Source organism: Tamandua tetradactyla, chromosome 9 (assembly GCF_023851605.1).
Source record: "Tamandua tetradactyla isolate mTamTet1 chromosome 9, mTamTet1.pri, whole genome shotgun sequence".
NCBI classification, from domain to species: domain Eukaryota; kingdom Metazoa; phylum Chordata; class Mammalia; order Pilosa; family Myrmecophagidae; genus Tamandua; species Tamandua tetradactyla.
Genome location: NC_135335.1, coordinates 83,374 through 106,929, shown reverse-complemented (window position 1 = coordinate 106,929; position 23,556 = coordinate 83,374). Strand labels below are relative to the sequence as shown.

Below are 23,556 nucleotides of genomic sequence, written 5' to 3'. Positions count from 1 at the left end.
GGGGTGGGGGAGGTTGTCAGACCTGAGATGCACCAGCGTTGGTGTTGGACATGGGGATGCCCAGCTATTTGGCCCAGCTGCTGGAGGCAGGGGGAGGAGTGGGGAGGAAGGGGCAGGGTGGAGCGAGGCACACAGTCCTGGCAGGAGCCTGTCCTGTCCTCTGGAACTCAGCCCAGAGCAGGTTGCAGGCTGCGGCCAGTGGACACTAGCGAGCATTGCTTACAGATGAAGAGCAGCAGGGGTCACGGTCATCTGGACTGGGGCTCGGAGCCAAGGCTGAGTGGGGACAACCGAGGCCCAGGTCCATCGGGGGTCGGGCAGAGTCTGCACAGGAGGGAGGACAGCGGTGGGCGTCTGTGTCCGGCAGCCAGAGAGAAAGATGGAGAATCGGCCTCCGCCCTTGGCGCGGGTAGGACAGGTCCGGGGCGGCTCCTGTGGGGGTCTCAGAGGGCAGGGAAATAAATTGAACCTTACCTGCGTATGTGGAGGGAACTGGGCAATGCTGCAGGGTGGGGGTGGGGGTGGGGCACAGGGCTCTGGCCCATCAGTGTCCCTGGACTCAGGTCCTGCTGAGCACGGCTCTTCCCTTGGCCCTGCAGGCACAGTGCTTGTAGGGCCTTCCCCCATGCGGGGACCCCAGAGGACAGGGCTGCGGAAGTGCCAGTGGAGCCCCTTCCCCACTCTGCGCCTCCACAGCACAGTGGGAGACCCCCATGCACAGCAGGCACCCCAGGTATTTTACGTGGACCCTTTAATCTTTGCCTTTTTGCTCCTTGCAGCCTTGAACCTGATTCCCCAAGGCCTGCTCCTCTGTGGGGTTCCTTTTCCTCCAAGTGAGAGCCCTTGGCAGGGCTTCCCACCTGTGCACAAAACCCCCCTCCTCCGGGCCCTCAGTCGCAGCAGGGAGTCCTGCCAAGCACTGTGACAGGCAGGGACAACTGCGGCTGCCTGTCAGGGCTATAAAAAGCCCAAGGCCCAAGTTAGCCGAGGACACTCCAAGCACGGACGCACGAGCAGAAGTGTGACCCCAGAACCATGCTGCGGTGGCCCCCCGCTGCTCAGCTGCTCCAGGCCACCCTGAGACCTCAGGTTGTCCCCAAGGCATACGTCTCTGCCAGGCCGGCTAGGACACCTACCTCCCAGGTGGTAAGTGGCCCCAAGGTAGGGGAGGGGTTCGGGCCAGGTAGGAGGCCGTGTCCTGAGAACGAGACAAGGTCAATCAGGAAGGTCTGCTGTGACCCGCAGCTTTGGGAGGAGAGGGGGGCTGGGCTCAAGTCCCACGCTGTCTCAACTCCAAGCTCCCAAGGTCAAGTCCCTCTATCCCTCACCCCCACTTGCTGCCTGGAAGAACAGGGGTGCTAATGGCTGAGTTCAAAGAGCCATCTGCTGCTCGTTCCATTTCCTTGACCTTGAACGGGGAACGGGGAGGGCAGAGCTGCTGAGGGTGAGAAGGCAGGCGGAAACTCACCTTCACAGCCATGAAGGCCTGAAGAAATGGGGTCTCAAAGCAGCTATTACTTCCAGCTCTGGGGTGCAGGAAGCCCCAAATACCTCACCTGATTTAACCCTCTCAACTCCAGGACAGCACAACAGCTATCTCTACTTTTGGCATTAATAAACCAAGGTTGAGAAGGTCATTTGTCCAACCCATGCAGCGAGATGCAGCCGAGAGCTGGACCCAGTGAAGGTCCACTGTTGAGGCCAAATTTGTTGTAAACTCTGGATGAATGTCAGAAGGGAAAAGGGGTCTCCTACCTGGCGTCTGATTAGCCTTAGATGCAGGAGGACTGCACCCAGGCTGGCGTCTTAGAACTGAGCTCTGAGCGTTCAGTTGCTGGGCCCCTTAGCCGCAGTACAAGGGGGTGGCTCACCCTCGCTCAGGCTTCTCAACAGGGCTGTCATTTAGAGAAAGGGGCCTATACTTTACAAGCAACTTATTCGCTCAGTTGCCTGTCACTTTCGAGAGCCCCATGACCCCCACACAGCCACAGATAACCAAGCAAACCTGGGCTGTGAGCAGCAAACGTGCCATGTGGGAAGGAGCTGAAGGAGAAGACAAACAGCCGGGTCCAGGCGGGCAAGGGCGGAGGGGGCCTGCACGTGGCTGTGAGTGGCCGAGAGCTGAGCTGGGATTTCCGCTGAGACTCTGGGCAGGTCATTCTCCTTGCTGTGCCTTCCTGCCATTCGTGACAAGAGTTAATTCCTACTTATAACCTGCCAGGGTTCCCCTTGACAGAGGAGAACTCAAGAGGCAAAGAGATAAACCAGCTTGTCCAAGGGCCCAAAGGGAGTGGAGGTGGCAGAGGCGGTCTGTAGTGTCCAGCCCTTGACGGCTGCTTCCGGTGCGGGCCAGCCTTACATCTCAGGGCCCCAGGACAGGGGGGCAGACGGGCAACCCCCCGTGGTGACTCAGCACCCAGACACCTCTGTCCTTTCTTCAATGCAGGAACAGGCTACGGGACTCTCAGTCATGTTCTTCAGCTTCCTGGTTCCTGCAGGGTGGGTCTTATCCCACCTGGAGAGCTACAAGAAAGGCTCGGCCACTTGAAGACTCGGCCATCAGCTGCTTTAGGCTCCACTCCAAGCACAGGGTGTTATTAAATCCCTCCCAGCAGCATTCCCTTGGGTGATTATTCTGTGCCTAAGCGCCTCCGTGCTCCCAGGCCGAGATACCCGGCACCAGGCTGTCACAGGGCCAGCTCCTGTCAGCCCTCTCGCAGGGTCAATGGGATGGACACCTCTATCAGAGACGCCAACTGTGCGGGCTGGACAGAGACTGGACACCGTATCTCCTGGGTGACAATAAAGGCAGGAGATGCCGCCTTAGCTGAAGGGCCTAGAGCCCTCAAAGCCTGACCCCCAGCCCCACCTCATCTGCCAGGGAGTTTTTTTCCTGAGTAGAGAGAGAGAAAGGGCCAAGGTCAAATCCCAACCAAACCATCCCTAGCTCTCACATCATGCTTTTTAACCCCTTGGACCACAGACTTGACGTAAGCTCAAGGAAGCTAAGCCCAAAAACAGAACCACAAAAAGGACAAAGCAAATACATTTATTAGAAGGGCATCCTTACACCACACTGGGAAGATGTCATATGGGTGGCTGCAGACAGAGGCCTGGGGCGAGTGCGCTCTAGAATACTTCAGGGCACCTCTTCTCATTTCTTGGGGCACTTGGACACTTGCCCCCTGCACCTCCTGAGAGGTGGTGCCCCCCAGGCTAACGGAGGCACCCACAAAGGAGGCTCCCCTGTGGCAAGGTCCCCCGTCAGTGAGAGTCCTCGGTTTTTCACCAGTGACTTCTCCTAACAGGACCCAACCCCCCACCCCAATTAAACGCAGACCTCACAGCTGCCAGCTCCACTAAGCACACAGAGGCTCGCGCGGCAAGGCAGCTCGGTGTCGCGCTAGGTGAGGATGTCGTGGGCCTGGTGCTCCACCAGCATCTCCATGCTCTTCACATCGGTGCACCAGAACTCCAGGCGGCTCTTCATGCCCTGGATCTGGGGCAAAGGCAGACCGCAGGCGTGAGACCAGGGCTGAAGGCCAGGGGACCCCACAGAGTCCCCAGCTTCCAGCTGACCCTTCAGGGCAGAGCTAAGAGAGGGCATCAGAGCAGGGAGGGGGTGGGGTGATGGGCTCATGCCAGTCAGTTCTTATCACAGGGACATTTAAAACTTGCATGAAGGAAAACATGAAAGAATGGAGGAAATCCATAGGATTAAATTTCCAGCAAATGTGAACACGGTGCAAGTGAGCTCAAACCACAGAACCGGGAAAGCGTTTGATTGGAACACCAATTTTGAGATTAAAAGGCATCATCAGCACAACCATCACTGTTATCACAGTAAGCTTTTAAATGCAGGGTTCAAATCCCAGGCTTGCATTAAATTAGAGGCTCTGAAAAGCCCTTAGCCCCTACAGCAATACTTCTGTACTCCAAAATCTAATAATGCTTTCTTCCTAAATGGCACCCACTCAAACAAAACACCGTAGGTACAACCCAAAACCCATCCAAGCCAACTGTGTATTTCAATAGCTTCACCTGCTGCAAATCAAGCACTCGGGGCTGGGCCCAGGTCATGTGCACCCGCCTGTCCACCTCGTCGATGCTGCCTCTTACCAGCCCCACGGACAGCGCCTTCATCACCAACAGCTCCACCTGTGGGCAGAGGGGCTTGTGTGAGAGGCCCTGCTGCCAAAACACCCACCCTGTGGACCAAGTGACTTGAAATGCAAGTGAAAACAAGGTGCTTTTTTTTTTTTTGACAGAGAGCCTAGGGACCAGTGTGCTCATGCAGGATCTCGGACCCTCTGTCTGAGGCACCCAGAACCATACCTCATTTGCTGTGATTTTAGCACTTTTGGCAATTTCTTCAAAAGTAAGTTGTCTGTGATTGGCAGGTCGTGTGAAAGTCATCTGGAAAATAATTTTGTTTAATTTATTTTTCCAAATAAAAACTGCCAGAGGGCCGGCAACCGTGGCTTAGTGGCAGAGTTCTTGCCTGCCATGCTGAAGACCCAGGTTTGATTCCCGGTGCTTGCCCATGTAAAAAAATAAAATAAAATAAAAATAAGTAAAAAACCAACCAACCAAACAAAAAAACTGCCAGAGAGCTGACTGATAAGGATATTTCTGTCAACTCTTGCTCTGAAAACAGATCTTATCTGTAGCGCTCCACACAGTAAGATGTCCTTATTTGTCCCGGATCTTACAGAGAATGGACTTCCCATGCTTAGGTAAGAAGTGTGGGGGAAATGGGCTCTGTGGCATCTGACAACTAACACCGCTCATCTGGTGAGCAAGACCCCAAGTGCGTGCAGGCCACGTGCCAGAACTGCACTCAGAGCTGAAGACACAGCGGTGAGGCAGAAACACAAGGTCCATTTTCTCAAGAAGCTCAAACTCCAGTGGGGACAGACAGGGGCGCACATGGACAATGGTGAGCGCAGTGAAGGGGCAGCTGGGTCAGCATTGGGAAGGGGCAGCCTGCTTAGCTCAGACGGTCAGGGAAGACCTTTCTGAGGAGGTGCCGTCTAGGCTAAGACATACACCCCCTTAAAAATGCAGGCAGTGCCAAAGGGAAAAAGAAGGCGGAGGAGAGTGGGAGCAGGGCGGACAAGAGCACTGCTCCAGTTTAGATCACACTCAACCGCAGCCCCACCCCGCGCAGGGCTCACCTCCATGAGGCACAGCAGCTGGATCTTCCTCAGCAGCTGGGCTTCGTTGGCGGCCAGATCAGGCTGTAAGGCGTGGAGAGACATAAAGAGCAATGTCGCCTGCACCTGTGCTATCCGCTACTGCTACCTGACCAGGGCTCGGGGGTGCTTTCCACTACAAAGGGAAACTGTTAACTGCGGAGGTTCTTCATTAGCCTCCAGCAATTTGAACGTGACTTTTCTTGAGAAATCTAAGAGGACCTAACGGAATAGCCACTTTTCAGACAAGGAAATTACAAGGTTTGTTTCACTGTCCCCCACACCACGAGGCTGGAATACAGGGAGTATAAGCTTCCAAAAGATTCCCGTGGCACGAGATAATGCTCAGGGAAGGACAAGGGGTGCGGCCTCGGTTGAGTTCAAGCAAGACCTTCAGTCTTCAAAGCTGTCGGGGTCAGCACAACGTCAGGGCAGCTCTTGGCACAGACGCCCTAAGCTCAGAGGACTTGTCCTGGATCAAGAGAGCAATCTTTTAATTTATAATAAAGAATACCACTGTCACGAGCACCAGACCACAACCTTCTGCTAGGCCTGTACAATCTCTCTTGTAGGTGGGTCAGAAGGTGGCTGATTATCTGATTCACACGTTTAGTAACTGGATGCCCTGAAAGAGGCAGCCCCATAAGGGCCAGAAGCATTGGACAGGTCAAGCTCTTTAGAAAGGGCCCACACCACCATGGTACAAGTTTGTGCTGTTCGGACAAACACTGCCAGCATGCAGCTCTGACTTTCCTCCTTCTTTCCTTTAGATTTCTACGGCTAGCCATCTTTCTGAGAGCCACATTCTCCTCTAGTGCCCTCCTTATGTCTCAGACTCTAGGGCAGCCTGGCTGGACCACATGCCGTCTGTCTCTTCATGTCCCTGTGTTTATCTCTGTCTTGCTCCATTATGTGTGGATTTTTATAAATTTATTTTAAATTTAGAGAAAATTTTAAGTTTCAGAAAAACACAAGACCATTAACACGAACACAATTCCTACCACTGAGAATCAATAACGGTTAACATTTATAATATTTGTTTCTAATAGTTTCTTTTTAACAAAATAATACATTTTACCATTAAAGCTCAAGGCCTCTGAAGTGCCTCTTACTAACCCCACCTCCTTCGGACAGTGCTACTTCACTCACCTCGTCCCTCAGCCACTGACCGCTCTCCCCACCACCCCTCTCTCTCTCCCACCTCAGCTTCCCATGCCCTCTTCAGCTCAGCAAACTGCTAAAAGCTCCCTTCTCCCGTTGGGGACGCTCTTCCCAGACCTTGTCACTCGGCAAGGTCGTAGGCACACCCGACTTCTTCTAGGGACAGCCTCTGTGACAGCCTCCCCCACCCCCACCCCGGCACAGAGGGTGTCCCCACAGGATATACTCTCAGAATGCCACACACAGCTCCTCTGTGGCCCTGACTAGTACCCTAACCATTAAGCAGCTAACAACCCCATGACCCCATGTGCTTTTCCTCATCAGGTTAGAATGCTGTGAAAGCAAGCTGCAGCCTTATTTTCCTCTCTTCTCCCAGTGCCTCCCCTGTGTGCCTGACATATAGAAAGAAGGCGCTCGGTAGGTATCTGTCAAATAAATGCACAAAAACAACGCATGAGTGCAAAGGACGTTAGGGGAACATTCAGCAGCCCCAACGGTGGCTCACCTGCTGGCCCCAGGCGGCCTTTAGGGCCTGGAATTTCTCCACATCACCACTGTTAAAGGCATAGAGCGTGTCAACGAGCCACTGCCGGTCAGTGTTCCTCAGCGACTCAAGCACCGGGTGCATGAGCTGTGGGGGAGACGGGCGGTCAGCTAGGGCAGGGGCAGGCTGTAGGCTAGGGTAGGGTCATGTGCCAGGGCAGGTCGCAACCACCTCTCTGTTCAAGGATCTATGTCCAGGGTCAACTTACGAGTTCTCCAAAGTTAAAAACTCCTTCGCCAAGAAGTCCCGCTAGTCCCAACGTGAACGCTCTCTCCTGCTGCTCTGAGGCTACGGCAACAACACACCCCAGTTATACCACCGCCATGGTCACCACGCTTGTCTGACTTTAAATCTTAGGTAAGGAAAAAGTAAAGGAACCATTCTTTGTAATGGTTATGTTACAAAACCTTAACATCAGCCACCTCTTCTACAGTATTGGATGGACTTAGTTTATACCAGGAACGTGAGTTTTATGGAAAGAGCATTTATTTATTTTCTAAAAATATGCCAATCTATTTATTCTTTCAGCTGCTACTACTTCCTGGAGTAAAGAGTTACTTAAATCCCTTACCTCCTGTGGAAGTAGTATTGCCGCATATTTACCTTAAAGTCACTGCATTAAGCTCCTTTTCAGACTAGAATTAATCTATACTTTGTTTTCATAGATACATTTCCTTATTCTCTTGACCATGTAAGTTGTTTTTTCCCAATATATTTTCTTAAATTACAGCAATCAAAGCTGCATCAACATTTTTAAGGCTTGCTGGCCTCTTCAGCTTCATCAATTTATTCTAAAAAATGTCTAAAATACACTGAAAAACTATTTTCTAAACAAATTTCCCTTGCATTTCCCCCAGAACTCACTGGTCACTTTTCTTTCCACTTGCAAGTGCTTGAAATATTTCTGTAATTCATTCTCATGGGCCTGGCATTTCACTATTCAGACCGAGAGTCTCAGCTACAGAGCTGCGACCGTGCCCATCATCCAGCAGGGGCCAAGAAGGCACATCCACCTTTATACTAAATGTGCAACAGCAGCAACGACATGGAGAAGGAACAGTGAAGGGCTATCAAAGATTGACCTCGTTTTCATCTGAATCAAATGCTGAGGACAAATACAATGTAGAAACTGAAGCTTAAACAAATCTCCCCATGCTTTAAAGATATGGGCTTTCCTCATAAAGAAATGAAAGTGTTTAACAGTCCCCGAGACTGCCTACTTCAAGCTCCTTGCAGCTTCTGTGTTTGGAGTACTTTCCCCTTCTATGACATGGGAGCTGAGGCAAAGTGGCCCTGAGGTTACCTGGCAGGTCTTTGATGTCGATACAGCCCAGAAACCGCAGTGCATCTTTGTAGTAGGAGGCATGGTCTCCAACAGTCTGATAGTATTTACTGGAGAGGTCGTAGAATCGGCTATGAACTGATGTCACACCAGGAAGGCTGCTTAGCATTTCTTCGACATCTTCAATTGTTTCCTATACATAGGAAGCAAGACTGTCTTTATTTTAACTTAAGAATTTTCATAGTAATGTATGATAAGATTTTAAACAGCAAAACCTACAAAGGCAAAGACTGATAAATATGATACTACGATGGAAAACTCTGGTTCATCCAAACACAGGATAAAATTGCAAAGGCAAACTGTAGACTACTGTGAAGAAATTTAAACCACATGTGACCCACAAGGGATTATGGTCTAGGATATGGAAATCACTCTTATAAATACAAGAAACGCAGTAGAAAAGTGGGAAAAATATCAGGGAAATGCAAATTAATGCTGAAGTAACTTGTCATCCCCATTATATGGGTGAGAATTTAAAAGTCTGAAAATATTGAGTGTTGATGATATGGAGTTCTGGAAATTCTGATGGTGGGAAAGTAAACCACTTTGGAGAAAAAGTTGGCCATATCTGGTAAAGCTGCAGACGTGCACACCTCACAGCCCAGTATATTTCACTTCCAGGTGTGTGCCCTGGTGAGATTTTTGTCCATGCACCTGGGTAATCAGGCACAAAAAGGCTAATAACTGCACTGCTTGTAAGATAAAGCACAACCTAAATGCCTACATTCATACAACTGAATACTATAGAGCAGTAAAACAAACAAACAAAAAACCCAAGCAAAAAAACAAAACAAAACAAACCCAAACTAGTTACTTGTATCAACATTACACTGAGCTAGGAAGTCACAACTTCTGTACATACGTATGAAGTGAAGCATAAAGAAATGCATGGGTATGAGAAACAGCAAACAGGAGAGGGCAGGAGCCTTCCGTGGTGGAAAAACGTGACCTGAGATGCACACTGGCTCTAACTGTGCTGGTGCTGCTGAACATACAGCAGTGGGCACCAGTGGGCACATGAATGTCCACTACAGTGTTCTTTTCCACAGCATTTTATAGTTTTTGACATCTTAAATATTTAAAAATAAAATGCAAAAGTATGTATGATGGCTAGGACTAGGAAACGATACTCAACAATAAAAAGCTTTTCTTATCAGCAAAAAAAGCTTTTCTTAGGGTGATAAGAAAAAGAGCATTTTTAACCCTTTATCCCCAATATTTTCTTTAATCAAGGTGATAACAAAACAAAACATAACCTAACATATACAGTTCCTGGTTAAACAAGGTGGACTGTTTGCCTAATTCTGTCTCACTGCCACCCACCCACATCTACACCTGTCCCGAAAACTGCAGTAAAGGAAAACAAGAAGATATAAACACAGGCAGGACACTCCGGCAGCAGTGAGGAGGCAGGAGGGTGGAGGAGTGGACAGGAGCTGTCAGCAGCGAGTCCTCAGACCCCAGCCAGCGAGACCCACATGCTGCAGATCCCTGATGCCGGGTGGACCCCTGGATGGAAATGCTGGGGTCACGCAGGGGAGCTTTCCTTTGTTTAAAGGTAATTAATGGGCGTCTTATCAGCAAAATACATGCACACACCGAATTAGAAAACAAAAGTGGTAAAACATCAGTGTCAGGGGACAATGGGTAAAGGGTATGAGAAAATTCTTTAGATTATTTTTAAAACTTTTGTGTAATTTAAAATTATTTAAAAATAATCAGTTAAGGAGGAAAAACAGGATATTTTTAAATAATCATTTTAAACCACAGATAAGTCTATATTATGGTGATCTCACCTTCGTAACCTGTAGGTCCCCGATGTTTAATTTTAGAGCTCCAATTGCTGTTTTACACAGGATCACTGCCTCATCGCTGCTTTTTACCTGAAGACATAAACAGAGGAACCTCAGAAGTCTGGGCAGTGGACTAACAAAGCAAGCCATTCTGTCTATATACTTAACTTACATGACCATGGAAACTTAATGGTCTCTAGGGGTGCAAACAGTGCGCACGGACACAGACTATAAATCACAAGTATTCTAAAGTTACAGCTTAACCTTCACATCTACCTTCTCACGAGTCTTTTCCAGAAAAGTCAGAGCCACATTAGGATCTAGAAGAAAAGCAAAGTTAGAATCCCAACAGAGCATCTCTGCAGATTGGTTTCTACCGACCAAGAAACTCTAAGGTGGATAATCTTTAGTTTTGACCATTAAGTGTAATAAAAACATAACTTAGAATCTGCTACTTTCTATAAAAATGTGTAAGTTCAATTAGCTTACATTTCAATCACTTTAACTACTCCTTTATCAAATAAAATGCGACTCACCGGTCATCTGTCTAACTACATGAAGAATAATTTCTACCAGAGACAATGGGTTCACCCTGAAACAAAGACCACCACTCTTTGAATGTCAAGAAGTTTTATCAATGTACTCATCATCAGTACAAAACTGACAAAAGGATTTTACCTGTGTTCAAATTCACTGATGAAGTTTTCATAAAGCTGTGGAATCAAAACATGGAGTAATTAAAGGGTGTTCTTCAGTCTGCAAAATCAAGACTATAAGCACTATTTTTAGTTAAATGTTAACGAGTTACGAGCTTACAAACCACAATGCCTAACACATAGTAGGCATTCAACAAATGTTTGCGGACTGATGGCAGACTCAACTTAGGGCTTATTTAAGTTCACATGAGTTATCTCCAATGGATTATTATAGAAAGCTATGGTTACTGAGAACTACAACCCTGTCCTATAAGAATCTCCTGAAGATCAACTCCTATTTTCTTCCTCCAAGTTCCTTTAAGTAAAACAGACTATCTGTTTGAACTGCTCACTACCCTGACAGAATAGAGTTCTTCAGATTTTAGAAGGTTACAAGCTAATTATGTTCAATACCAAACTTCTAATCTACTCAGGAAACACTTCGGCAATTATTCACTCTTAGCTAAGGTCTAAGACATAGAAGACATAAGAAAAAGCTTCCCTCCCAGGAGCTCCTGGCCTAGGAGAGAAGACAGACTTGTTTTGTTTTTGTTAACATGGTCAGGCACCAGGAATCGAACTGAGTCTCCAGCATGGTAGGCGAGAATTCTGCCATTGAGTCACCGTCACACCACCCAAGAAAACAGACTTGTTAAAAAGTAAATAACAATACTGTGAGTTTAAGAGCAAGGTAAAAAGCACATAGGTAGTTGGCTAAAGGGAGAAATTTCAAGGAAGATTATTTCAGAAGTGGTGATAATTAACTTGAGTTTTAAGGATGAAAAAGTAAGTTGTGAGGCATGCAACTAGGTGAATGAATCTTAAGGACTCTATGTTGAGTGAAATGTCAGGAATAAAAAGACAAATATTATCAAGCCTCAATTACAAGGACTAACTATAATTTAAAAACTCGGTGAACAGGCTGGGGTCTATTGTAAAGGGTCCTAGATTGTACTCTCTTACAGCAGTCATATATATTCAGGAGACGTAACTGTTAATTCTAAATTCTGAGATACTGAGCTGTTTGTACATAACATGCTTGTTCCCAGAAACTTCAGATACTTATGTGACACCTGAGACTCAGAGTTAGCATTCTGAAGTGATCAGACTTCGAGTAGAGATATAAACAAAGCTGATCATAGGATAGGACTAAGGTATATCAGAATACAAGGTAAAGGATGATATTGTCCATATTTTAAAACTTCAACTTCTGTGTGAAACTAAAAGGAGAGATGTTTATTGGGTGCAAAATTTACATTTTAGGTAGTACATTTCCTAATTTAACTTGTATGGTCAGTTTAGTTGAACACTGTAAATACAGGAATCTTGAATAGGGCATGAGATTTGGTTTGTCCAGGTCAGTGTGATGCCCTGATATATCCCAGAATAATTTAAGCAGTGAATAAAAAAGTACTTGCAAAGTCCCCTTGGGGCACTGTGGAGAAAGTAGGAAATATTCAATTTCCTCATATGGAGAATTTCTGATTATTTTCGCAAGCATTGGGGACATCCATATCAATAGGCTGAGCCCTCAGCCTTGGGGTTCACCCCTATGAAATTTATTCCTGCATGAAACTAAACCTACTTAAAATTAGGCCTATGAGTCACCCCCATAGAACTTTTGTTGCTCAGATGTGGCCTTTCTCTCTAAGCCAACTTGGCTGGTGAACTCACTGCCCTCCCCTCTATGTGGAATATGACTTCCAGGGGTGTAAATCACCCTGGTAACATGGGACAGAAATCCTAGGATAAGCCCAGGGCTTGGCTTCAAGGGACTGAGAGAGCCTTCTTGACCAAAAGGGGGAAGAGAAATGAGATAAAATAAACTGTCAGTGGCTGAGAGATTTCAAACAGTCAAGAGGTTACCCTGGAAGTTATTCTTATGCATTATAAAGATATCCCTTTTTAGTTTATGGTGTACTGGAGTGGAGTGGGTGGAGGGAAATACCTGAAACTGTTGAGCTGTGTGATCCTCTAGCCTTGATTCTTTTTCTTTTAATTTTAATTTTTTTTTAAAATACCAAAAAACACCAAACGCAAACATTCTTAACTTCTGATTATTCTGTTCTATATATATAATGAGTAATTCACAATATCATCACATAGTTGCATATTCATCATCATGATTATTTCTTGGAACATTTGCATCTATTCATAAAAAGAAATAAGAAGAAAACAGAAAAAAATTCATAACTACCATACCCCCCACCCCTCCCGCTCACAGATCACCAGCATTTCAATCTAAATTTATTTTAACAGTTGTTCCCCCTATTATTTATTTTTATTCCATATGTTCTACTCGTCTGTTGATGAGGTAGATAAAAGGAACATCAGACAAGGTTTTCACAATCACACAGTCACACTGTGAAAGCTATATCATTATACAATCATCTTCAAGAAACATGTCTACTGGAACACAGCTCCACATTTTCATAGCCTTGATTCTTGAAGATGATTGTATAAAGATAAAATGTTTACAATGCAACTATGTGACTGTGAAAACCTTGTGTCTGAGGTTCCTTTTATCCAGGTACAGACAGATGAGTAAAAAAATGGATAAAATAAGTAAATAAATGATAGGGGGGAAAAAGGGTAACATAAATTGGGTAGATGGAAATACTAGTGGTCAGAGAGAGGGAGTGGTAAGATGTATGGTATGTATGAGCTTTTTCTTTTTTTTTCTGGAGTGATGCAAATGTTCTAAGAAATGATCATGGTCACAACCGTGTGATGATATTGTGAGCCACTGATTATACACCATGTAAGGAATGTTTGTATGTGAAGATTTTTCAACAAATTAATTAAAAAAAAATAATAATAGGGAAAAAAGCATTTAGAAGGGTGGAAAAATTTGGTGTGGGACAGGGGGCAATTGGGAAAGAATATCTGAGACAGGAACAAATGTATAAATGCTATGAAGAAGAAAACCCACAAACTGCATTCTGTTTCAGGTTACTTCGGAAGGAGACGGAGGTGGAAGGCACTGAGACCAAGCTGAGCCCATTCTGAGGTAGCGAAGGGTTTTAAGCAAGGACAGATATGATCACACTTCAATTTTAGATACAACTGTGGCCAGAGAGGATAGCAAGGGAAAAGCCTGAGGGAGACTTGTGATGAGGCTACTGACAACACAAGAGGTGAGGACAAGGGCAGTGACTGAGTGTAGACGCCACTCAGTGGAAGAGAAGCCCCTGTGGGCCCAGTGGGGGAGGAAACTCCCAGATGGGATCTGAAGGATAGATGGAAATGTCCCTGAAGTAGCAAGTTAGATATTTAAATCCAGCCACAGTAAATAAATGGCTTCAATTTTTCTGAGATAATTATTATAATTTATGGAATTATTTAGAGAAAACCCACATTAAATCCAGAACCTCAAATTTACTTCTGTCGATTGCAACTTCATCAATGACTAATCTATCTTGCATTTGTGTGGGCTGGATCCCAACAATTTTTAAAGGTTTATTTTTTTTGTCCATGAAAAAAATGAACTCAAATCTGATAATCTGAATAAGCATCACATTGCCAAGACACTGAGGAAATATTTTGCCACGTGAGAAAAGTGACTGAAAGGCAAGAGAAGCATAGAGATAACTGAATTTTCCATGAATAGAACAGAGATCCTTAGGATAAAGTATTAAGACAGGTCTCATTTATCATTTTCCCACATAATCCGGAAGAGAGAATGCCCAGCAAAATCTCCAGGCTTACAGATGATTACAAGTTCCTTTGAGTGCTAAAATGTCAAATTGATAGGTATACACAAGAAAATCTTATAAGATCATGTGGTAGGACAGTAATGTGGTATAAGCTTCACTCTGAGCACATATAAAGTAATGTATTCAGGATAAATAGCTCAAACTAAATTATGCACTATCAGTTACAGTGCAAGCATAATTCTTTGCTTCATTCATAATCAAAGAAAAAGGCATCAAATGGAATGATGCCAGGAAAGACTTCAAAGGGGAAGTTATTAGTGAACAAATTTGTAGGGGGTTGACACACGATCTGGGGAGGCTGGGGCAGAGTGCAGTGTGAACAAAGGCAGAGAAAACTGAGATGACTTGTTGCATCCTGAGAAGCTGACGGAAATTTGTTGGGTGAGGATCAGAGGATGCTGGGGCTCCTTGAGTACTGTAAGCCTTTTTTTTTGCTAAATCTTTTTTTTTATTAATTAAAAAAAAATTAACTAACACAACATTAGAAATCAATCCATTCTACATATGCAATCAGTAATTCTTAATATCATCACATAGGTGTATGGTCATCATTTCTCAGTACATATGCATCGATTTAGAGAAAGAAATAGCACGACAACAGAAAAAGAAATAAAGTGATAACACAGAGAAAACACAAATAAAAATAAAAAGTACAAAAATATATAAGAGAAAGAGAAAAAAAAAAACAAAAAAAAAACTATAGATCAGATGCAGCTTCATTCAGCGTTCCAACATAATTACATTACAGTTAGGCAGTATTGTGCTGACCATTTTTTTTTTTTTTTTTTTAGACATCATACCATTCTACATATGCAATCAGTAATTCTTAACATCATCACATAAATGCATGATCATCGTTTCTTAGTACATTTGCATCGGTTTAGAAGAACTAGCAGTATAACAGAAAAAAATATAGAATGTTAATATAGAGAAAAAAAATAAAAGTAATAATAATAAGAATAAAACAAACAAAACAAAACGAAACAAGAACCTATCGCTCGGATGCAGCTTCGTTCAGTATTTTAACATGATTACTTTATAATTAGGTATTATTGTGCTGTCCATTTTTGAGTTTTTGTATCTAGTCCTATTGCACAGTCTGTATTCCATCAGCTCCAATTACCCATTATCTTACCCTGTTTCTAACTCCTGCTGAACTCTGTTACCAATGACATATTCCAAGTTTATTCTCGAGTGTCGATTCACATCATTGGGACCATACAGTATTTGTCTTTTAGTTTTTGGCTAGACTCACTCAGCATAACGTTCTCTAGGTCCATCCATGTTATTACATGCTTCATAAGTTTATCCTGCCTTAAAGCTGCATAATATTCCATCGTATGTATATACCACAGTTTGTTTAGCCACTCGTCTATTGATGAACATTTTGGCTGTTTCCATCTCTTTGCAATTGTAAATAACGCTGCTATAAACATTGGTGTGCAAATGTCTGTTTGAGTTTTTGCCCTTAATTCCTTTGAGTAGATTCCCAGCAATGGTATTGCTGGGTCGTATGGCAATTCTATATTCAGCTTTTTGAGGAACCGCCAAACTGCCTTCCACAGTGGTTGCACCATTTGGCATTCCCACCAACAGTGGATAAGTGTGCCTCTTTCTCCGCATCCTCTCCAGCACTTGTCATTTTCTGTTTTGTTGATAATGGCCATTCTGGTGGGTGTGAGATGATATCTCATTGTGGTTTTGATTTGCATTTCTCTAATGGCCAGGGACATTGAGCATCTCTTCATGTGTCTTTTGGCCATTTGTATTTCCTCCTCTGAGAGGTGTCTATTCAAGTCTTTTTCCCATTTTGTAATTGGGTTGTAAGCCTTTTTAAGGATAAATGATGGACAAATGAAGAAATGAATGAATGGATGAAGGAAGTCAGGTGTCAAAGGCCTTGAATACTAGACAAAGGAGCAAGAACTCTATCTTGAAGGCAACAGAGAGCTGCAGAAGGGCCTATCAGGTTTGCACTGTGGAAAGACCCCTCTGGCTACAGCATGGAAGACTGATGGGGCAGGAGGACCGAGCTAGATTTGGGGAGACTACTACAAGAGCCCAGGCGAGAGAAGATGAGGGCCGTAATAAAGCAGTGGCTGTGGTGTTGGAAGGGAGACACAAATGGGAACGCTATTAAGGAGAAGGTCTCTGCAAAGCACAGCAAGAGATTACAAAAGTATGAGAAGGAAAAGGTCTGTTCAATGATGATGTCTGAGGCCTTGAGAGTCTGCGAAAATGATGTATCATTCATCAGAAAAAGAATACAGAAGATACCAGCACGGAGAGAAGATTTTAAGAGGGTCTGAGCATTGTGGCCTGCAGACTGGTTTCTGTCCACAGATGTTTACTCGTAGTCTGGGAGAAGATAAATTCAGAAATCAAGAAAAAGCATTTAGAACACTTTCAGGGAAACATGACACTGCTGTGACATCCTGGCCTGTGACTGGTGGACTTCTCTTGCTGAACAGGTTCAGAAAGCCTGAGGGACATTAGACTCACATATGGGGCTTGTGATGTAAGCCATGTTCTAGCCATGTGCAGCAGAGACACAAGCCTGTCTGCACAGGAAAGAAAACAAAAAATACAATCTCCATGTAAATAGTAAGACCTAAGAGCAATATTGTATGCTTAGAATAAGGATGTTTTCAGAGTAGCAAAGATTTAAAAAATTCACATCATGTGCACCCTTTCTTAGAAAGTTACTGAAGAAAACAAAGGGGTGAATCAACAGCGGAAAACACAGGATCCAAGAAATAGGAGATCCCAGGCAGGACTGTGATAAGGAAGGAGTCCTAGGACAAAACCATGTACCAGGCCTAGACCATGGCCAATTCAGACTGGAGAAAAGTGACAGAGGGCTGCTGGAGGGTGTCTCCAGAGAAAAAACGCAATGACAGGAACTTATGTGTTTCACAGTTTGAATCAATGGCCAGACATTTGCTGGATCTGTTGATTTACTTGGGGAAAAATAAGGATTGATGATACAAATGGATGAAAAAAACAAGGCAATACTTAACTTCGGGGGAAAGGCAAGAAATGTAATCATCAAATGTTAACCGGCACAAGGAATAAATATTGACCCAATCATAATAATGCACACATTAATTACATATTCAAAATTGGGACATACAATTTGAGGGATATGAGGAAGTTAATAGATTTTATCTAAAATTGGCAAATCAAGAAAATGTGGAATAAATATATTACTGAGAAATAAGGAAGTAGAATTCAGAAGAAACAGCCAAAAGAATTAAGTGTAAGCAGTGGGGACAAACAAAGCAACAAGTGGAGCCCTCAACCTGGGGGTGTGCTCACATGAAACTTAACCCCACAAAGGATAGGCTAAGCGTACTTAAAATCAGGCCTAAGAATCACCCCCAGAAAACCTCTTTTGTTGTTCAGATGTGGTCTCTTTCTCAGCCAACACGACAAGCAAACTCACTGCTGTCCCCCTCTCTACACGGGACATGACTCCCAGGGGTGTGGAGCTTCCTGGCAATGTGGGACAGAAATCCTAGAATGAGCTAGGACTCAGCATCAACGGATTGAGAAAACCCCTAGAATGAGCTGAGACCCAGCATCAAGGGATTGAGAAACCTTCTTGAGGAAAAGGGGGATGAGCGAAATGAGATGAAATTAAGAATCAATGGCTGAGAGATTCCAAACAGAGTTGAGAGGTTATCCTGGAGGTTATTCTTAAGCATTATATAGGTATCACCTTTTCAGTTAAGGTATAATGGAGAGGCTGGAGGGAAGTGCCTGAAAATGTAGAGCTGTGTTCCAGTAGCCATGTTTCTTGAACCTGATTGTATAATGATACAGCTTTCACAATGCGACTGTGTAATTGTGAAAACCTTGTGTCTGATGTTCCTTTTATCTACCTTATCAACAGATGAGTAAAACATATGGATTAAAAATAAATAATAAGGGGAACAAATGTTAAAATGAATTTAGTAGATTGAAATGCTGGTGATCAATGAATGGGAGGGGTAAGGGGTATGGTATGTATGAATTTTTTTCTGTTTTCTTTTTATTCCTTTTTCTGAATTGATGCAAATGTTCTAAGAGATGATCATGATGATGAATATACAACTATGTGATGATATTGTGAATTACTGATTATATAACAAGAATAGAATGATCTTATGGTAAGAATGCTTGTGTTTGTATGTTATTATGTTGAATACATAAATAAATAAATAAAAAGAATTAAGTGGTTATCTCTGGGTAGTAGGCCTAGGCGCTAGGGATTGGTGAGGCAGGGGCTGCTGCTTTCTTTTTGGAGGTGCATGGTCCAGGAACTGAACCTGGGTTTCCCGCATGGAAGTGGGCATTCTAACCACTGAACTACTCATGCACCCTGGGGCTGCTGTTTTATTCTATAAACTTTTTATTAATTTTGTGGTTTTATCTATACAGGTATTACTTTTACAAAAATAAACAAACAAATTTCATTTAAATATAATAAAAATAAAACTAACAACTTTGCATGTACAGATCTGGATAATCTCTGAAACATATTAAGCAAAAAAGGGAAGACATAGTAGAATGTGTGTGGTGTGCTACTATCTGTTCCTTAAAACAGGATATGTACTGGTTTGTAGCTTACAAAGCTCTGGAAAAATACCCCCCAAAATGATGGTTGCTTCTGAGGAGGGAGGGGCCCTGGGAATTAGGACAGGGGTGGGAAACTTATTTTCTACCATATAATCTTTTATACCCTTTGATTTCTGTACCATATTCAGGCATTACCTATTTTATAAAAGGAAAGGTGTTACATAATGGACAACAAGGGTCAGGGACTACATACTTATTTCAAAAAGTTTGATTATGAAGGAAAGAAGACCGGGTCTTGAGAACGCTCAATTCTGAGCCTGCTACGTGGATGTGGGGGCAGAAGAGAGGCGCCCTGCCAATAGCATGGAGGGGACTGACCTGAAGAAGAGTTGGTGCAGGAAGATAAAATTCTTACTGAGTGACAGGAAGCTGAGGTTGCACTGGTCTGAATGCCACATAAACAGACAGGTAAACGTTTCTGGCAGATACCTGAATAAGGGCTCAGAGAGACATATGAGAACTGCAGAACTGTGGAAACAGAGAGAAAGGAAGAACTAACTGACCAGGAAAACCACAGCATCTTTAAAAAACAAACAGAACAAAACAAGAGCTGGCCAAACTACAGGGAGTTGCCGAAGCGGACAAGAACGGGAAGGAAACAAAGGGGAGCTAAGAGGTGCACAGGGTCATCTAACCCACCGGGTGCTGCACTAAGCACTCTACATCTGACATCTGAGCTTGTATCTACAGTAATGCAGCAACCTGGGAAACTGAGGCCCAGAGAAATCGTGTCACTCACAAGGCTCACTACCTTGAGGACAGGACCCAGAGGCTCTAACAGCTCTAAAGACAAAGGCTGGTGGAATGTCCTCTGGTCTGATTTGAGATGGAGGCATTTCCCACATTCTAAGGTATGGAAGGTAACACAGATTGATATGCTAGTTTGGAACCAAGGAAACCATCTCGGTTAACTTTCAACAGCTGGTTTACTGAATCAGCGCTTAAGGAATAATGAAGTAATTAACATCAAGGGAGTGAGAGAACCTTCTCGACCAAAGGGGGAAGAGTGAAATGAGACTAAGTGTCAATGGCTGAGAGATTCCAAAGAGTCAAGAGGTTATCCTGGAGGTTATTCTTATGCATTAAGTAGGTATCACCTTGTTGTTCAAGATGTAGTGGAGAGGCTGGAGGGAACTGCCTGAAAATGTAGAGCTGTGTTCCAGTAGCCATGTTTCTTGATGATGACTGAACAATGATATAGCTTTCACAATGAGACTCTGATTGTGAAAACCTTGTGTCTGATGCTCCTTTTAGCTACTATATCAACAGAAGAGTAGAACATATGGAATAAAAATAAATAATAGGGGGAACAAATGTTAAAATAAACTTAGTTTGAAATGCTAGTGGTAAATGAAAGTGAGGGGTAAGGGATATGGTATGTATAATCTTTTTTTTTCTCTATTATCATTTTATTTCTTTTTCTGTTGTCTTTTTATTTCTTTTTCTAAATCGATGCAAATGTTCTAAGAAATGATGAATATGCAACTATATGATGATATTAAGAATTACTGATTGTATATGTAGAATGGAAGGATATCTTAATGTTTTTGTTAATTTTTTTTAATTAATAAAAAAAAGTTTAAAAAAAAAGGAATAATGAAGTGTCTGCTCAAGTCCACGTTCCTGCCTCCAAACACAGACATAACCAAAATAGCTAGAAATTGATGTTTTTTTCTGTCAAATTAAAAAGCAAAACAGTTTACCCCAAACTCCAGAAGAGAAGTACCAATTAATACGAATAGTTCAATAACTATTAATGCTGGGAAATTCAACTTATTTTTTCTGTTGACAAAATTTTAAAAGAGCCAGCATGGCAGCACACAGCACTCCCTTCACCCACAAGGTAAGCACAAAGGTACTCTACCTTCTATAGCCCTGATGGGTGACAGTACTCCAAAATATGACTATAAGCAGTAGAATACAAGAGCATGCTATGAGACAATATTTTTAGGCTGCAATTTCAGATAAATAAAAGCAGAATGTCTGTTTGAATCCCCTTCTGCCATTTATTAGATGTGACTTACGGACAAGTTACTTAATCTCTTGGTGTCTGTTTCTACTTCTAAAAGGAGATAATAGTAGTACTCACCTCCCAATGTTATGAAGATTAAATGAATAAATATGTAAAGTACTCAGAACAAAGCCTTCTATAAAGTTATTGCTGAAATGAGTGTCACTATCATTAAAAAGTTCAGCTATTATTTTATTTATTTATTTTAAAAAGTGCTTGAGTGCATTTATATGGTTTGATCTAAGATGGTAAATTATTTACCTTAATAAGACCATCTCCTTGGGCAAAACATGGGTCCTGCACAAAATCAAGCACCTGAAGTGTCAGCTGATGCCACAACCTGAAAAACACAAGGCCCTCAAGAAGTATAAATTAATATTGCGTCTCAGACACCTTCTGCCTTCTTCGTCCTATCAAATAAATACTAAGCAGTCAATACTGTATAGAAAAAAAGAATACTAAAGCAAATGCTAATCAACCTGAGTTCTTTTTCTGGCTCTGCTACTAAAGCTTAATCACTTAACCTCTCTAAGACTCAGTTTTCCCAGCTATAAAGTGGACACTTTTCTAGGCTACCTCAAGGGTTACTGTGAGGTTCAGTTAGAAAAAAGGACTTTGGAATCATACAGATCTAAGCTGAAAATCCCGGCTCATCTATTTATTTATTTATTTTTTATTTTTTTTCTTTTACATGGGCAGGCACCGGGAATCGAACCCAGGTCCTCAGGCATGGCAGGCAAGCACTCTTACCTGCTGAGCCACCGTGGCCCACCCTCATCTATTTATTAATTGTATCTCAAGGTAGGTACTTAAACAAAACTTCAGTTTCCTTATCTGTGAATGGAGCTGAGTAAAGGATTAAATGAGCTAAAACACAGAATGCCTAGAACAGTGCATAGTGCCCAGTCTTCCAGAAACTGAAGACTAATATTAACATTGTATACATAATTTAAAAATACAAAATGCCACCCAATACAGGCAATCATTAACCAAACACCAATACTTTCTTTCAAAAAACTCCTAATAGTAGAAGACTGACAATATCATCAAAACATGTAACCAGCACCCATCTGAAAGGCACTATTCTAAAGGCTATGACTGTTACCTGGGAGGTTATCACAGAAGGGGTACTTTTCTATGGAACATCTCTAACTCGATGGTGGCAATGTATTCTGTGTCCTATTTATTCTAAAAGAGGTTGGCGCTTAGCCACAGAAAATTTAATTGTTCTGAAATTCATCCTGTTCCTAGGGACACAAAGCCCAATGGGAAATGCATATATAACCAGTTGCAGAATCAACAGGGAAAAGAACACAACCGCACTGGCCTCTGGTTTATATTCTCCAGGTTGTGAAAAAGATAACTGTAGATACGGTCATACTAAAACAAGTCACCAGGATTTGTTACTCAAAAGAGGTGGCAGCCTGACTCCGAAAGGCTTGTTTGACTGGGCTCAAGAACTAAAATCACAAGCCAGTTCAGAATCCCTTCTGTAAGGGGAGAAAGAAAGGGGGCCCACAAGCTTCAATCACAGCTTCTCAGTGAATCCCAGACCCCAAAACCCTGGCAACCGCCCTGGTCCTCAGCCCTCGTGTGCTGTCCCCCGTCTTCCCTTGGGTCCAGCCCCCTTGAGGGTCCTCAGACGCTCTGCAGTCCAGAGCGTCCCCACCCTCCTCCGCCTCCTCCGGACCTCTCCCCTCATCGCTCTGAGCACCCTTCATCCATCAAGAGCCGGACCTCCCCCCAACTCCACCCCATGACCGGCCAGGCCGCCGCTCTTCATTCCCGGGCGCCCGGGTCCCCTCGGTTCAACGCTCACTTCTTCGTGTACAGCTCCTCCAGACGGTGCCACACGGCGGCCTGGCCGGGCCCGGAGCTCTGGCTCTGCTGTAGGAAGCCTGGTACGTCCTTCATGACGACAGAAGAGTCCGGGACAGCTGCACAACCGAACCCAACAAGATGTGAGCGCCGCGGAGACGGCCGCCGGAAGTGCTCGCTCATTTCCGGCGCCGCGCCGCGAGGAGCATGCCGGGAGCACTGTAGGTCAGCCTCGGGCGACTGCTGGTTGTCAAGGTAACCCGACGCTTCGGCCCTGGTACTCAGGCTCAAAGCTGAACCGACCGTTTCTCATCTCCAATAAGGATCAGTGGCCTTCCTAGTAGGGTTCTTGCTTGGATTTAATGTCAATGTAAAGCCTGACACACTGCGCACACTTGTTAGTGTCGTCATCACCATCCTAGGTGGAAACGGTTGGCGTATCGGGTAAAGAAATGCAGGCACCATGTTTGTCCGGTAATTCAACCGACCGGAACCCTTCCTCCCCTGGGTGCGACCTGGGTGGGCACAAGCGGGCGACGTCAAGGCCGCAGGACACGCGCTCTGGCGTGTGCCCGAGCACGCAAGGGCGGGGCCAAGGGCGTAAGGGGGCATGACCGAGCACGCAGGGGGCGGGGCGGGGCGCGCAGCGCGGCGCGGTGGG

The 23,556-nt window shown here is 44.2% G+C and overlaps 2 protein-coding genes and 1 long non-coding RNA gene across 7 annotated transcripts in view; 2 read left to right on the top strand and 1 right to left on the bottom strand.

The window, feature by feature from the left end:
* Positions 1-782: 782 nt before the first annotated feature.
* On the top strand, positions 783-2,617 carry LOC143646401 (uncharacterized). The gene is made up of 2 exons (XR_013157463.1): positions 783-1,146; positions 2,447-2,617. It is a non-coding gene; the product is annotated as an uncharacterized LOC143646401 (long non-coding RNA).
* Positions 2,618-3,033: 416 nt separating this feature from the next.
* On the bottom strand, positions 3,034-23,436 carry PSMD13 (proteasome 26S subunit, non-ATPase 13). The gene is made up of 13 exons (XM_077115200.1): positions 22,897-23,436; positions 21,339-21,417; positions 10,714-10,748; positions 10,572-10,627; positions 10,312-10,355; positions 10,039-10,125; positions 8,204-8,375; positions 7,109-7,188; positions 6,862-6,987; positions 5,178-5,240; positions 4,336-4,416; positions 4,042-4,158; positions 3,034-3,499 (listed from the first exon to the last, which is right to left on the bottom strand). Exons 1-13 carry the CDS (start codon positions 23,076-23,078, stop codon positions 3,404-3,406), a joined length of 1,218 nt encoding a protein of 405 aa, XP_076971315.1. The 5' UTR covers positions 23,079-23,436; the 3' UTR covers positions 3,034-3,403.
* The window catches only part of SIRT3 (sirtuin 3), a 40,310-nt gene continuing 39,775 nt past the window's right edge, over positions 23,022-23,556 (top strand). For 3 of the 5 annotated variants that reach the window (XM_077115207.1, XM_077115204.1, XM_077115205.1), the window contains exon 1: positions 23,122-23,369. Coding sequence is in view for 1 of the 5 variants with exons in the window: in XM_077115204.1 (XP_076971319.1) it covers positions 23,359-23,369 (11 nt within the window). In the remaining 4 variants the exon portion in view is untranslated. Of the gene's footprint in view, positions 23,370-23,556 lie in introns of all 5 variants that reach the window. The other 2 variants (XM_077115202.1, XM_077115201.1) reach the window with 2 other exon arrangements.

Bases quoted from the DNA above. Each gene is read 5' to 3' on its own strand.
- PSMD13 (XM_077115200.1), bottom strand. From the start codon at position 23,078: ATGAGCGAGCACTTCCGGCGGCCGTCTCCGCGGCGCTCACATCTTGTT. The intron at 10,749-21,338 runs GTAAATAATTTA...TTGATTCCACAG, and splicing joins AAGGAGATGGTCTTATTAAG to CTTTATGAAAACTTCATCAG. The intron at 4,159-4,335 runs GTATGGTTCTGG...CTCTGCCCACAG, and splicing joins CTAAAATCACAGCAAATGAG to GTGGAGCTGTTGGTGATGAA.